The 16970-nt window shown below is 33.4% G+C and overlaps 1 protein-coding gene across 2 annotated transcripts in view; it reads right to left on the bottom strand.

Annotated features, from left to right (window-relative positions):
- SEMA3C (semaphorin 3C) overlaps positions 1 to 16970 on the bottom strand; it is a 181724-nt gene that overhangs the window by 75565 nt on the left and 89189 nt on the right. For both annotated transcript variants that reach the window (XM_025449263.3, XM_025449262.3), the window contains exons 5-6: positions 9199 to 9318; positions 2521 to 2611 (exon numbers count right to left, since the gene is read on the bottom strand). In XM_025449263.3, coding sequence (XP_025305048.1) covers positions 2521 to 2611; positions 9199 to 9318 — 211 coding nt within the window. The remainder of the gene's footprint in view (positions 1 to 2520; positions 2612 to 9198; positions 9319 to 16970) is intronic.

The raw sequence follows: 16970 nt of genomic DNA on the forward strand, positions 1-16970 counted from the left end.
CTTAACCACTATAAAAGCCTACTTGTCTAATTGGCTTCATATTCTGGCTTAAATTGTCATTAATTTCATTTTTTAAAATTTGTCTAAAGATTTATTATTTGAGAGGAAGAGAGAGCGAGAGTGAGAGCACTAGAGCATGGGTGGGGAGAGGACGACTTCCTGCTGAGCTGGAGATGCTTAACCAAGAGACAGTCAGGTACTCCTCTTATTAATTTCAATAGCAAGTTGGGAATAATGAAGTTTTTGCTTTATTTTGTATAATAATTAGTATCATTTTAAGCAGAATTTTGAGTAAGGATGTTTTTTCAGAATGTGTTGACTTATGCAAAAATAAACTTGTGCCTTTTAACTTTAATCCAAAAATCCTTTTGCCTTCCAATTTTACTTCCACTGACCAGAAGAACCTCATGAAGCTCTTTTTTTTTTTTTTCATGAAGTTCTTAATAGGATCTTTAATATCATCCAACTTCTTGCTGTGCTACAACAATGACATGAAAAATAGCAAAAAACACTAAACTTGAACATGGGCCTAGAGCCACTGTATATTATGAAATTTGGAATTCCTCTATTCTCTGTTTCTTGGTACTTTAACATATAGAAATACTTTAAAACAATCTGTGTTATTTAGTGCCTTGCAATAGAACAGAAATGAAAAAAGTCGCATGGCAAAGTGAGATGACTACACAAGTTCACTGTGCCAATATTGGAGATAAGGTTGGAGATAATTTTAGAGGGATAATCAGTAGAACAAATAAAATGACAGATACAAGTTACTAAACTTATTCCTCCTTTTAGTTTCAGTTTTTAAGGTAGGCAAATAGTATAATGACTCTTTGATAGTTTAAGTCCTAATATTAATCAAAATATTAAAAGATGGGGGCTCCTGGGTGGCTCAGTCAGTTGTGTGACTGATTCTTGATTTTGGCTCAGGTCATGATCTCAAGGTCATGAAATCAAGCCCTGCAAGGAGCTCCAAGTTCAGTGCAGAATCTGTTTGTCCCCTCTCCTTCAGCTCCTCCCCTCTTTCTCTCTCTATCTCTTAAATAAATAAATAAATAAATAAATAAATAAATAAATAAATAATAAAATCTTTAAAAAAAAGAATGTAAGTATGGAAACTGAAATTCCAAATCCTTGAAAAATGAAAGTCAATAACTAACTTTAATTTTATAAACAAATCCAATTCTCTAAGGACAAAACTAAAGGCTTATCACAGTTTAACAGGAACATTTATAAAGTCCTGTTTTAAACCTTTCTTGTTTAAATGATATTTGATGACTATTAGTGTTCACAGATCTTTGAAGCTTATTTTCACAGCATTTAACCTGAAATAAGTGAAAACTCTACATATTTAGCTAGTATTAGTATTATATATATCATACCATTTTGATAGGTGAATACAATTTTCTTCCTAATGGAAATACTTTCCAAGATATTGCTTTTATTAAATAATATTCAGAAGCTTATCTGAAAAGTTCCTGCATCAGACATAATTGAATGTCTTGCAATTTCAGAGCTTTCTAATTTTTGGTCCCAATGGTATACTTTCACCTCCTCTCTAATTTGAAATGACCATATGGAAATAACTCACTGGAGAACTTCCAAGTTCACAATTTAGTCAGTGCTGGATGTACCTGTCTTAATTTAGTTTCCAAATATGAGAAAGAAAAAAAAAACAAATATGAGAAAGATGGGTTGCTTCATTAAATGAATAAAAGCAAAGTGCTCCCAAAACAATAATTATCTTGTCACCTGTTCTATTGTCAAATAATACAAGTTTCCACTGGCAATACATAGAGAAAGCAAAGGGGAAAAAGCACTGAAACACACTGAAATCCAAGATTTGTCTCCACCATCAACTCATGTTAAGTCAGACATATACTGGAAGTGTCTTAATTAACCAGCAAAGAATGTCTTTAACTGCATTATAGAAAGGCATCCAACGATTTGTTAATGGATGTAGCAGCAAGCAATTGGGCCTGCTTCTTAACTGATATATTTTGTAGAAAATGACGAGGGAGGGGGAATGATTTTACCACCACCTCTTTTTATTATAGCAACTTCTGGAAAGTCCCAGAGAATGTACTTGGCTAGTACATGCACTATGTTATTCTTTCATTTGAAAGAAATACCACTTTAAATATTTGTCAAACATTACTAAAATATGAGGGAAAATGGGCACACATAATACTAGAAAAACAACTACAGAAAATATTAAAAATTACTTTATAATATATATTATTACATGTATATGAATACATACTTGTTTGTAAATAGTTAACCTGCTCTAGAAATGACAGCATCATGATAGTGAATGAAAAAAAATCCATGCTTATCATGTAATCATGAATTCTTGCAACTGCCAAACTACAATTTGTCGGCTCACAACTTTATTTCTGTTACCTTGCTCAGACTATCATTCATGCTACTATCCAGATGGGTATATTGTGTCATGAATTTATTTTCTTTAATTTCCTTTTTATTTTGTATTTCCCCCTCCCTCTTTTATTTTCCACTTACTGATCATAACAGACACTGTGTTCACATTGGGGTTGAAAGAGCAGCGTCCTTTTCCGGATTCACACTTGGAGTCAATCACAAACACTTGGTCCTTTATTATAGATAAGATACAAATGTAGAATAATAAATAACTGTATATTTAGTTAACCAATTTGTTCTTTAGTAAAACAAAGCATAATCTGAACATGCTTCCTATTTGTTTCCTTATGACTTCTCGATTTACTTTATTAAGACTTTTTGGCCTGTATGAAGAAAACATCTGTAGATTATAAGCAAACTTCAGCAGGTTGAAGTTCTCATCCTACTACCATCCCCGTAAAGCTGATCCAACAAGCTCTCCTCAAATCAATTATCAGAAAGAAAGAAAAAAAAATTCAGTATCAGCACAAACCACCTGGGAATCAAGGGTCATTATAAACCTGAACTAGATATGTCAAAAAATTGGCCCAAAGAAGAAAACTGTGCACAGAGGAATAATGTATATAAGGATTATATTATTTCTAGAATAATCAAGATATTTCTAAAATATAAAATTTATATTATCACTTAATTTTGTTATATAAGCATTATGCTAAATTCAATGAAGTTGAATTCACAATTTAGATTGAAATTGAAATTATGAAATTCTATTAATTCATTCATTTATTTATTTATTTAACAAAAATTTATTGAGCATTTACTATATATGCCAGGTACCAACAAAACATTAGGAATACAGACAAAAATCTTTATCCTCAAGTAATTTTTAATATTAAGATAGAGAATATAAGTATAAAAATAATAAATGCACAAAATATATAATATGTTAGATGGTGCTCAGTCATTAGGAGAAAAATTAAGCAGAGAACAGAAGTTGGAAACTCCAGGGATTGGAGGCAATGATCCAATTTGAAATATGATGGTCAGTGTAGCCTAACAGGAAGGGAATATTTTGTTGGTATACTTACCCTTTTTTCTTAAATAAAGTTAGTAAAAGCTACTACTACAATTGAAAGACAAAAGTTTTCACTTTTGTAGATTTCATTAGATGACAGATCTTAATCATCAAGCTAAGGTTTTTGAAAATTTTCCTGAGAGAAATTCAGGCTCAATATTTTTGAGTATGGAAATGAAAAGATCTAAACACTGCTTTAAGAAGATTGGGCCTTACCTTGGTGTTTTAAGAAGATTGAGAATGGCAGTTTTAAAAACAGACACTGGACTGAAGAAGTAGATTTGTTTTCAATTGCAATAGTCCAGGAATTAGGTAATAATAATTTGACATGCCAGGATCTCACTGATCATGGTAAGAGCAGTAAAAATGCAAGAGAGGTTGTCAAATAAAAATCAATAGAGCTTGGCAATCAATTACAAATTGGATGTACTTAAGAAAAATGAAGAAAACAAAGATGATTCTGAAGTTTTGACTCCTTAAGGAAAATAAAATTAGTTCCTTTTTGTTATATTGAGTTTGATGTGTTGGCAGGACATCCTTGAGATGATAGGGAATCAAAGAGCTTACTTAAAAAGAAACATGGTCCTTTAGCTTGGAAAGGTCTTTCAAAAATGATCCTCTTCTATGAATTAACTCTATAGATGAGGAAAATATAACTTGCCCACCAAGATCATGTAGCTAAATAATGACAAAAGTAAAACTAAAATTCAGTCTCCTAACTCATTATGTCTGTTTTCCAAAAAGTAAGTATTTATACAATGACTAAACTAAAGAAATAATTGAGGAAAAATAATAACATTTAGTAAGGCTAGTTGTGATTATTTAGCCAGTGATGTACATATATTTTACTAAAAAGTGAGTTGGCATTGCAAGAATTGATGAAATTGCTTAGGTACCACTTGCTCTCCATTGACCTATTCCTCCATTGTACAGCATATTTTTTCACACAGAGTCTAGATCTTGTCCCCAGGAAGAGTGTGGTCTACCTGAATAATCACTAATTCCAGCATGTAGCAACAATTCTCCAATTTCATCTCCCAAGAACCATAACAACCTCATCAGCCTTCTCTCTTCTTGACTTTCTTTGTTTAGATTCTGTGCTATTTAATTCCATTAAATTTTTTGCAGAAATATTAAGTTCCTTGAATCTGTGATTTTTTTCATTGAAACCACAGCCCAGAAGGGCATGTCTATCTACACATTCTCCATACTTGTGTCCAAATATCTAAGTATTTTGCAGAAGGTCATCCAACAAGGTAGATTCAGCATAATATAGATCTGTGATCACCAACACAAAATGGATCCTCTGTACTGCTCAGTAAACTTTCATGGGCACTCTTATCAACTGGTTCTTCCATTAATATTTTCAAACCAATGCACTATAGTCAAATCACCTAACTTGTTCTCAATTCAAATGATTAACAAATGATTGAGCATATGACTGTAGAATAAGTGAAGCCTTTAAATGAGACATCTTCAACTTCTCACTACCAAACACATAAATAAATATAAACGGATATATCCACTAGCACCTGAGAGGAACTCTTTCTCTTACTTTGAGGCCAATCATTCCACCAATGTCTTGGGCCTCGTCATATCCAGTCTTCTTAGGCAACTTATACTTTTTGTTATCCTCTCTCTTGGATCTTATTAACTGGAACTTTTACATCATCCTTTAAACAACCCGTTCAGCTCCTACACATTACTCTCTTTGAGAATCACAATTATTTCTTCAAGAATTACCTATACTCATCACCATTTCCTGACTTTCCACTTTTTTCTCAATCCATTTCAATTGGGCATTCAACTTCAATTGTTCTATTGAAGCCCTTTGCCATATCCTAATGGCAACCACGCTACACAATTTAGTGTTAATTTTTTAGACTTCATTTTAGATTCTCAATGATATTTGAGATTGTTGACCATTTCTATCTTTTTAAAGACTTATTTTTACTCCCAGAATGAACACATTTTGGTTTCTTCCCCCCTGCTTGAGAGTTTCTTTTTTCCTGGCTATTTCTTCTTAGTCATGTTTGAAGGTCCCTTGTCTTCCATCTTGTCATTAAATTAAGAGACCCTTAAGTCTCAACCATAGTCACACCTCTCTTTTCATACTACACCCTTTCTGAATCATGATTAAACCCAAGCATTGCCTGGATTTCAATACTCTTATAAAAGAATAAATCAAATATTTATATAGCCAATTTTATATTCAATGGCCTACTTGACCTTTCTATTGGATCTTTCAACAGCAACCCAAACTCAAAAGAACAAAGCCCAGGCTTAAAATCTTAAACTCACACCTGATTCTCTTTGTTGTTTATCATCTCAGTTCATGACAAATATATAACTGAAAAGGCCAAAAATAAAAAAAAAAAACAAACAGCAAAAATATCAATATCTGTATCATTGCAAATTTCCTTTTCTGCAGCTAAATCTACCAGTATTAACTATACTATTCTATACTTAATGGCTATTTTTCTGTCTTTATTGCCACTCTCTTTCTTTCTTGGCCTATTAAAATAGTTTATTTCTTGGTCTATTATATTCACTAACTGTTCTCATACAGCCGTCTCATCCCCTTCCCACCCTAAATCATTTGTAACCTAATACCGAAGTGACAACACAATGCTTCCTATGCCATGTTCTGCTTAAGATCATTACAGTTGCTTCTCCTTTAACCACAAGATAAAGACCAACATCTTAAAGGTAGCTTACAAGTTCTGACATAATTTCGTTTCTGCCATTATTCTCATTAAATAAATACACATTTGTAGATTGTATCAAATGGGAGAAACAAGTAGGAAAGAAAGAGAGTAGGTGGCGAAAAACTAGGAAAGAAAGCACAGCAAAACGTCCCATGGTTGTAGATGGCAATGAAGGCATTGAAAAATAGAGGGCATGACCAACATGTTATAGAGATTGGTCTAGAAGAAAGGACTGATTAGGGGAGTCAGTTTGATCATTAAGGAATCTTGGTCACCAGGAAATAGTTGTAGTTCACAGGTGGTAATGAAAGTAATATCAGAAATGTTTGATAAAGACACGAAAAATGAGAATATAAAAGCTGAAAATATAGTCTACTAGTTTGAGAAGTTTTGTGATAAGTAAAAGAGAGAAAAAGAATGAGTTGAAAAAGTCAAAGATCTGAGATAACGATTTTAAGGAAAAGAAACCTCTTATTTTAAAACAGGAAAGGCAGTAAATGCAGAAGAAAGAAAACAAAGATATAAAACAGAATAATGAAAGTTATTGATCAAAAACTTTATTGATAAGGAAAATGCACAACTTTTCTTCTGACAAGAGGAAAGCTAGGAAAAGATGCATACGCAGAAAAGTATGGTGACTAATTTGCTTCAAAAGGCACAGGAAATAATTTGAATGCCTATGATATTCTTGGTTGTTCAAAGGTAAGGTTATCTGCTTGATGATCAACAGAGTCAGGGACTTAAATATTCAACTGCTGGAACCAATAGATGGAGACATCTGATAAAATCAACCAGAAATGAAATGAAGTAATATTCCAAGAATGTGCAGCAAAATTAATCAATTACAGTTTTTAAATTAACGTTTTATTTATTATTTCAAGTCATTATTTACTTGTGTTGCTTTATCTTTTTCTAGGAACAGAAGACAGAGAACAAAGATAGAGAAGAACCATGGTTAGGAATTGATGCAGCAAGGATTCGTAGGCTCTTTGGGTGGGCAACATTGAAATGCTCTAGAAAAGCTCTGACAAGCAGAGAGAAGGTGGTACATAGTGTCTCAGAAATAAAAGTAAGTGATGATTGTGCCACCCTAAAACTGGTTTGAAATACAGGAAAAATGCCTTATCTTAGTATAAGCACATGGTGTTACCAGTAAGTACTACCTCTGGTCATTGCAAAACAACAACGTTATTTTGGATGAGGAAAATTAACTCAAAATACAACTCTCTGTATCATGTGGTCATTTTATGCTTGGCGATTTTGTATCTTCAACTACAGAAAATAAATAGAGTAGATGTTTGATAGATTATCCTCTATATTTATGTTATTATATAAACAGAAATATAAAAAATGATGTTATGGTGAAACCCTTTGACTTGAATTGACTATATACAAAGTTTAAATTCATAACCCTTTTCATACTTAAATTGGCTCTTTAGATGTTCACAGATTATTTAAAGAGATTAATTAATGGAAATGCTTCCCCTTTGAAATATACCTTTTGAAGTGAGACTACAGTAGTTCATTTATAGTAAAGTGATTAAATTTTTATTCCATGCTGGCTTTCCAAAGGAGATTATTTTTTAGACTGACTTTCCAATTAAGCCTTAAAGTGCATAGTGGGCAATTTGTACATGGGAAAATGATTTTATTTGAAATCTGTGCTCTGAAAACTGTTATGCTATTGTTGGCCTGTACAGTGACTGCACAGCCTTCAGTGGAGTGTCTGACAGATTGCAGACGTCTGGGGCAGTAGTTTATTTAATCAATTGATCACAGGCATGTGGTTCTAATGACAAGCTCAATGCAGCCAACTGTACTCTTCCAAGAAGCATAGCTCTACTTTTCTTTAAGAATTGTAATATTTCATATCATCCTGAACCACTTGGAATTGCCTAATTTTGGGGTCAACTTATAATTACTCAGTTATTTTTAAGTGACTTTTTAATTACCGAAAGATATGTGTGTATAAATTACACGTCTGAAAAAAAATAAAGTAATATAAAGAGAATCATTGTTAATTATATTTGTATTAAGAGTACATTAATCTTTGTTAAAGGAAAATAAGCTTAATAAGGTATATCAGTAGCAATATTTAATCTTTTTTAGAGTTCTAATCTCTAAAATTGAATTAAGATATTATTTATGTACTGGACATTCTAGATTTAAGTTGCATAAGGAAAACAAAGCAAGGTAATTTGAAACAGGTTTTTAAAATGCTTCTATTTAGTAAAACAACATGCTCAACATGCTCAATTAAAGGAAGGAGGAAAAACTCTTGTGATCTACTGCATATTCTCCTTAGTAAATAACTGTAAACTGAGATAAACATGGTTTTATATACCATAGGTGAAGTTCAACAAACCTTGTATTTGTCTTCGCATTAGGTATATACTTAGTGAGTAGCAATTTTTTTTTTTGTTCACAGAACCCCAAATCGTTTTAACCAATGTAAGAATAAAGCTAGAAAAGCCCAGTGTAGACTAATGTTGGTTTAAAATGAAAGTATGATCTATTAATTATAGAAAGTTCTTTCCAGCAAAGTCACCTGGCATCCTGCTTTATCAATCCCTTTTATGTATCTTATTCAAGTTTACCAAATTTGAAAGTTAAATAAGAAATTACTTAAAATAACTTTAAGAAAGAGTTTATACTACAATATTCCATAATGTGAAGCAAACAGTATCAATACCTTCCTTTCTAAATAATCATAAAATTACAACATTTTTCTTTCCTTTATCTTTTGCAGCCATTTTATTCATAGATATGAATATTCACGCATATGTTTATTCATATTTGTATATATGAATATTTATTCATATTTATATTCATATATCTATATATTTAGCTGAAAGCAAAAGTTACACTTTAAGTAACTTGGGCGACAGTAAGCAAGTGTGATATATTTTGAGTTCAAAGGACTAGAAACTTCTTCATGACTATTGATGATGTTTCCAACTTTTTAGCCTCCAATAGAGTTTTAAGAAATCTTTGACAGTAACACCAAAACTAACGATGAAAAATGGTTACACTTACCTCTGATCTCCTCCCTCTATTCAAATAAGTACACACGGGGCTGAAAGCACCACTCCCACAGACATACAAGTGAGTTCGGTTGAAAGCCTGAATGACCCGGACGAAGTTCCCACAGCCATGCTAAAGGGACAGATGAAGATGTAGTTAGTGATATGATGACTTTTATTGCTGTTTCTAAGTAGAATGGTCATAACCCCGCTATAAATTTTCCTTTCTGCTCTCACCTTTTTCTTGTTGTTAAGAGAGGACAAGAGAACAACATGGTTGGTTCTGCTGGTCTACTTCATGAAGAAGGTAGCTTAGAAAAGAGTAAGAGGCACGTCTTTCTCAGAATTCAATATTTTCTACACTGTGTAAGTTTTTGCACTCTGAATATTTATGAGCTTACTCTTTATCTGAGAAAGTTGAGAAATTGGAAAGTACACCCAATTGTCTCCTTAAATTTTCCTCAAAATGTTACATGCACACATACACACATGTTATAGAAACATATTTGGAATGAAACTGTGCTTATACGAGGTCAATGTCATCATTAGTACACAATGGCAAACACTATGGGCTTTTATTTTATTTATTTATTTTTTTAAAATATTTTATTTATTTATTCATGAGACACAGGCAGAGGGAGAAGCAGGCTCCTCTCAGGGAGCCAGATGGGGGACTAGATATCCAGACCCTAGCATGAGGCCCTGAGCCGAAGGCAGACGCTCAACCACTGAGCCACCCAGGTGTCCCCAACACTATGGGCTTTTATAGCTGGTGAATAAACAGACTAAACAAATCCCAGTGCTTGATACAATCATGACCTCTCTGGCCTTCATCTCCAAAAAATACATTCTTCCCCAATTTTCTTTTTCACCTGCTTCTAGTCCCACTGTTGGAAAAGTTGTCAATTGTTCACTCAATGAAATGCAAAATAATCACTGTAATTATAAGTTGACTATGATCTTGCAGAAGTATGTAAACAGCCAGCATCAAAGGTAGATCTCTGTACCTGAATTAATCATTGCATGTTTGCTATCCCTCACTGACTACAAATTAAGCAAGCCTGAGATTGTATGTTGTTTTTCTTTGGTCATTTTTGTCCCCAAAGAACATCATTAAAAATGATGCCATAGAGTTGCCTGGGTGGTTCAGTGGGTTGTGTCTGATTTCAGCTCAGGTAATGGTCCCAGGGTCCTGGGCTCAAGCCCTGCATTGGACTCCCTACTCAGCAGGGAGTCTGTGTGTCCCTCTCCCTCTGCCCTTCCCCTTGCTTGTGCTCTCTCTCTCTTAAATAAATAAAATCTTTAAAAAAAAACCCACAAATTAAAATAATGTTATAAATTAAAGACCATTTTAAAAATAAATACATATATTAAAAGGTAACTGATTTCCCATGGGTGTCAGACAGCATATATTTCTTTTCTTCTCTTTTAGGTACCATATTACTAATTTTTATAAGCACATTTAATATTTATGTTATTAGGAAAGTAAAACTAATAGCCAATTCTGTTAAAGTGGAAGTTAATTTTTTTAGTAGAAGTCAAGTTTAATTTATAATCAATATTATTTTATATTCTCTCATAATTTTTTCCTTTTATATTATTACTTGCCAGCAAATACATGCTTATTTTTATATGTAGAAATTTTATACATGTTTCTATTATGGATTTTATTATGAAGTAATCAATCATTAGCTATGCTGTCAAAGAAATTAATCCTTACAGACGAGACTATACAGTTTATTTTTATTTTAAGACATCAAGAATTTTTGTTAATATATAGTGTCGCTGTACCTTGACACCTGTTTATAGAGGTACCTGGAAATTGACTATGTAACTGCAAATGACAATGTGTTTCTCTGTAGAAAAAGAATAGATGAAGTACGGTGTTTATGTAATACGTCTATGTTAAGGGTACCTATGAGCAATGAGACTTGGGTTTATTTTTTTCACATCCAAGTTTAGTCACTCTGGGATCCTGTATATACTATTTCCTCTTATAAGACAAGACTTCAATTCTATTAATAATAGATTATATGTTGTCTTGAGTTTTGCAGACAGTTTACTGTCATGAATGACTGTTGATAAAAAGAAAGACATCACTAATGTGTTCTATATTTCAAATACAGATTATACTTGTTTAATGTATATGTTTCTGTCTCTCTCTACTTTCTATCTACTTATTATGGTCAACATTTGTTGAGAATTTATTATATGCTAGACTTTGGAATGATCATTTTATACATTTAACCAGTTTTACTTCCCAGGAGGTTTGATTTCTTTCACCCTGATAGCTCACACTTATTGAATTTCCTTATGCCATGTGGGCACTTCACATTTCTTCATTTTTGTACAACTCAACTCTTTTTAGAGAATAGAGCTTAGAGCTTTTTTTCAGTTAATTTGCTTGACATCACTGAGCTAGAAAAAGTAAAAGAGACTTTCAAACACAAATGTGTCTAACATCGAATCTTGTATTTTTAATCACTTTATAATTTGTCAATGGGTGAGGAATCCACAGTTGGTAGAGGAGAGTTTTTATAATTTATTAATGTTTATAGAGCTCTTAATCCTTTGATGTTATTATTTTTAATCTTCAAAGCAATGTTCCAATTAAAGTATTAGTTCCATTTTAGTGATGAGGAAATTGAGCCCCAAAGAGGTTAAATGAAGTGTTTTAGCTTTAATAAGTTACTGAGCTGGGTCTTGAACCATGACTACCCTCCACCATCCAGGTTTTCTAAAGAAAGGGGTGGATTAACCATGAGACCGATACCAGACTATCTGATGATGCCCAGTGTGCCCCTCCAACCTTCCTCACAGAGAAAAATACAAAGAATAAACAAACCAGTTAATTACTGAAAATCACTTTCTAGGTCTCTTCCATTTCTATAGTTTTTATCCATATTATAAATGCTATGCAGCAAATATTTACTAAAAGCGTTCTATGTAAACACTGCATCTGGTGCCAACAACACTGAAATGAATAGGTTCAATTTATCCTTTTAAGCAAGGAAGCCATAATACATGAGGCTCTATTGATGCTATATAGAGTTATATTTTTCAAAAATATGCTGTAGGAAGAGAGAAGAGAGAATGAATAACGACGACCTGGGTGTAAGGGCTTGAAAGGGGATGTCATTTGAGCTGGAACTTGAAGAATAAGCTAGATACTTTGACAAGCAAAAGAGTAAGCAAAGAGCAGGGCTTTCTGACAGAAAAAAAAAAAAAAAAAGAGCATGAACAAAATTATGGAGGCATGACAGAGCAGGATTTACTTGGGAAGTGGTGCCTAGAGGGGATAGTGAATTCCTATGTGATGAAACCAGAGAGGCAATTAGAGTTGGTCTGTCATCATGCCATAGTCTTCAGATGGGCAGTAGACAGTGGATTTAAGTGTACAAATCTCAAAGCCAACTGACCTAGGTTCAATCTCTATTTTTACCTTTCAGTAGCTGTTTGAACTTGGAACATTTACTTAGCCTCTCTGTGCTTCAATCTTTTAATCTGTAAAATGGTGATGATAACATTTGTTGTGGGCAATATACTAATAAGGCACTTGAAATAGTGTCTGCACATGATAAATACCCACAGTGTCAGATATTGGATGCTTCCATATGTACTTTTTATTTTAAGTGTCAGAAAAAACCTCGTGTCCTGAACAGAGCTTAGTTCAGGTCCTGACCATAGCAGACATCTATGACAGGCTTGGAGAATGAACCTTCAATGAAGTGCAATCCCGTGAATGTTTTTTTTTTTTTTTTTACTTTTGTTTTATTGTTTACTTCTTTTTCAAAATTGCTTCCTGGTACAAAGCTAAATGAAAAATCAGGCTGTTAATAGTATGCATAATATAATACCATTTTATTTATATTCCTATAACCCTCAGACAATACAGTGCTGGAAAAATATATGCACAATTCTTAAGTGATTATATTTAGGCAGTGGAATTTATTGTATTGATTTAATAGTACGATACCATATACTATATGCTATGTACTGTTCTAAGCTCTCTTCAAATAGTAATTCATGAATCCTCATAACAACCCAATATGGTAGGTACCATGAGAATACCCATCATGTAGACAAGAATATTGAGGCACAGAGAGGTAAGTCCCTAGGGTCAAAGAGCTAAGAAGAGATTGTTTTCTATTGCTTTTTACAAGCTTTTCTAGGTCTTCAAAGATTTCTGTATTGAACATGTACTTGCTATATAATTTTAACATAAGTGTTTTTGAAAATATATCCTGGAGCACAGATGCATAAGGCTATAAAAATATTGACTTTTCATGTCCCCTACTAAGCAATGGGGAAAAAAGTCCCTCTTATTCTTTTCTTCTTGGCCTACACTTCTTTGGTGTGGGCAATAAATCAAGGTATTTTGATAAATGTATTTCTAAAGAAAATATATTTTCCAGTAGTTTGAGATCCTTTGGTCACATAAATAGGGAAACTGATATTCCTCAATTAATAAATAAAGTTTGACATTGTGTGCATGTAATGCACATGTCTAAATATATGTAATCCTGCTTAATTTTCCAACAATCTCTTACAGTATTTACTTAGTGCGTTAATTATGTCCTATCTCATTGGATATGTTTGACAGCATGTGCTACTGTTTAAGCTCAATTTATTTAGAGTATGAATAAAATATCAACATTTAGAAATAAATTGAGCATGTAGTAATGTGAATTCATAGGGGTAGAGAGGGAAATGGGAGGCAGGTTATAGTCTCTTTAGCTAGGCAGAAAATTAGCTATATTCCCACCGTGATCATGTATTTTCTTTATAAACATTTGTTTATTATGATATTATGACATATGATTACTGGAATCAAATTTTAGCTTACATTGAATTATTTTCTAATACCTAAGTGTTATTTTTTTCTAACTTTCTTAATTAAAATTTGGTATGTTAAGAATCCAAAGAACTAAGAGATGCTTGCGTCCATGCTGTATATTTTCTTTCAGTTGCTTACTGCAGTATGGACTTTAATTGTCACTAGTTTATGTTTTTCTGAAGTAGATGATTAATATAATATAAAATCAAAATATTTTAATTTAACCAAAATGAACTTCTAAAATATGTGCATAATGAATTTACTACAAATATTAACTTGAAGGCATTAATAAACTCACCATCCACCGTGTCCTACCCCAACTTCTGACAATCACTTGGAGCAGATTCCCATGCTTGCTTTGAATTTTTTCAGATCTTGTTTAACTTTATTAAGAGCCTAGATACAGATCTGAGCACAAAGAATAATGACACTACACTGTATTTCCAAATAGTAAGGTGAGAGTTACAGTTACACAGTGCAACATTGTGCCAGAGTGTTTCAGGTGTACACAGAGGGATAGCTAGCTCAGTCCTGGGTGGGCAGACATGACTTTCCAGAGAAGTGACATCTGCACTGTAACTTGAGAGGATGAGTAGATGACTGCCAGGCTTAAAAGATGGGAAGATAATTGAATAAGAAGGGAATCACATGTACTTTGTGTCAAAGGCTGAAAAAGGAAGAGTATAACTTACTTGAATTTCAGTATCACTGAAATGAAATAAAGAAAAAGATTGACATAAAGTGTTGCCAACAAATCTATCAAACCTTTCCTAAATATCCCAGCTGCAGTGTTTGTTGTTGTTGTTGTTGTTGTTGTTTGTCTTTTGTGTATATCCTTAGAATTTACCAAATTCTTCCCTGTGAGAAGGCATGTTTTACATAAAACAGACAGCGATCTCCCACCCCTCTGCTAGCAAGGTGGCTTTAGTAAGTTCCTCATTCTCTTAGTGATTGGTTTCTTTATCATAAAACTGTGAATGGTGACAATAATGTCCATCTTACTGGATTATTGTGAGGATTAAAAGAAAGACTAGAACAGTGCCTGGCCCATTCCATTAAATGTCCGCCATTATTATTTGATAGTCATTGCATATATGTCTCATCATTTCTAGTATATTGTAAAAACTCTTAAAGATAGAGACTCCATCTTATTCATCTTTGGTTCCTTCACAATAGCTAACTGATTTATACACATTAAAATTCCTCTGTTTTTAAATAAAATATTAAGTATTAGATGATATTTATTCTAACAGAATAAAGAGATGCTTAAATGTTTAGTTTCATTAATGAATGTAATAAAAATATGATGTTCTGTAGAGTTTCTAAAGTCTATTTTGGATCCTTTTTCTGCTGCTGGTCTTTTCCTGTAGCCTGATTAAGGGACACTTCTCTGGAAGTATTGGAAGTACTTCTTCAAATATATTTGTCAGACATTCTCTTCTCCTGTATAGACAGAACATGTATTCGGAAGAGTTAGTTTGATTATTTCCCAGGATCCAACACTGTTGGTTGTACTAGAACAGAATGTTCCAGCAGTTACTTCTATTATGTATACTAATTGGCTGCATAGCAGAATTTAAAGGTATCCATGGATGATATTACAGCATGATAAAACTATGGGAAAATGTAAGCATGTATTGAAGATTTCATCTAATGACTCTTAATTATAAGAAAGCAAATGAGTGCAGTTGTTTTTTGCCAAAGGGAGAAAGATATCAAATGACGTGGCTAAGATTCTTCTGAAAATCAACACCAGTCTTTGGAAAGAGAATGTATGATGGTATCTAAATCCTACATATTCTACCTGTGACAGTTCCTATGAATGGGAAATGAAAATCTTTTTGAACAAAGAGGACAACAAAATCCAGTAATTATAGCCACAGGATATTCTTGTGGCAAAAGGCAAAACTATAATAGGATATCCATCAGTGGGACAAATCTCTACATTAGAGAATGAAAGAAAACATTTAAATTCATGCACACTTACTGAAATAATAGCTTCATGGGACAAAAAAAAAAAAAAAAGACTTCCCTACAACATTATACTTTCTACTATTTGTCCCTTAGAAGACAAGCATACTGTATTCTTTTGAGTGTTTCTTACACAGTTTTCTGGATTTTTTTCCTATAGACTTTGTAAGGCTCAGCAGATCACGTGGGGAGCAAATACGCCTCTGAAAGCTCCTTCTGCCCATTTTAAAATTTCTCTTAAACGGTGAATTTTAAGACTGAAAACATGAGACCCAGAGCTGAGTCACTCCTGGTGAACTCTCAACAACACCCTCCGGGGGACCCAGAAATAGTACACGCCAGTCTTCCACGGCCCTGTGTTGCACCAGACCTTTTCTGAACCTCATACCTGGACAGTTAAGAGTCAATGAAAACAAAAGTTTAAATTCCACAGTTCCTCTTTCCACAAAGATTAGTCTTTTCCTTGAACCTCCGTGATGAATTTCTGAAACTTTCACTATCAAAGCTCAGTGCATAGCCTTGGACCCTGAAATCAGCATTTCTTACCTCTACACTTACAATGAGTGTTTAGTCAACATTTTTTACGTGAAGTCAAAGCTGTTATTTCTTATGACCTCAGATATGATTGTGTGTGTGTGTGTACAAAGGCTAGTTTTTCTGCCCAACCACCATATTTCAACTTCATATCTGCATAAGCACATATTTCCATGCTCATTTGATTAATGTTGAATTCTCCAGCAGGATCATAAAGTTGAGGAGAGTCAAACTATTTTGGTGTACATTACCTCTGTACCAGTAAACACTATGCCAGACACAGAATAGGGCCTCAATCAATACTGGCTGAATGAATGACTAAAGAAGTGAATAAATGGGGACACCTGGGTTGCTCAGTGGTTAAGCATCTGCCTCTGGCCCAAGGCGTGATCCTAGAGTCCCGGGATCAAGTCCCACATCAGGCTCCCCATGGGGAGCCTGCT

The sequence above is a fragment of the Canis lupus genome, chromosome 18 (assembly GCF_003254725.2).
Source record: "Canis lupus dingo isolate Sandy chromosome 18, ASM325472v2, whole genome shotgun sequence".
In the NCBI taxonomy this organism is placed as follows: domain Eukaryota; kingdom Metazoa; phylum Chordata; class Mammalia; order Carnivora; family Canidae; genus Canis; species Canis lupus.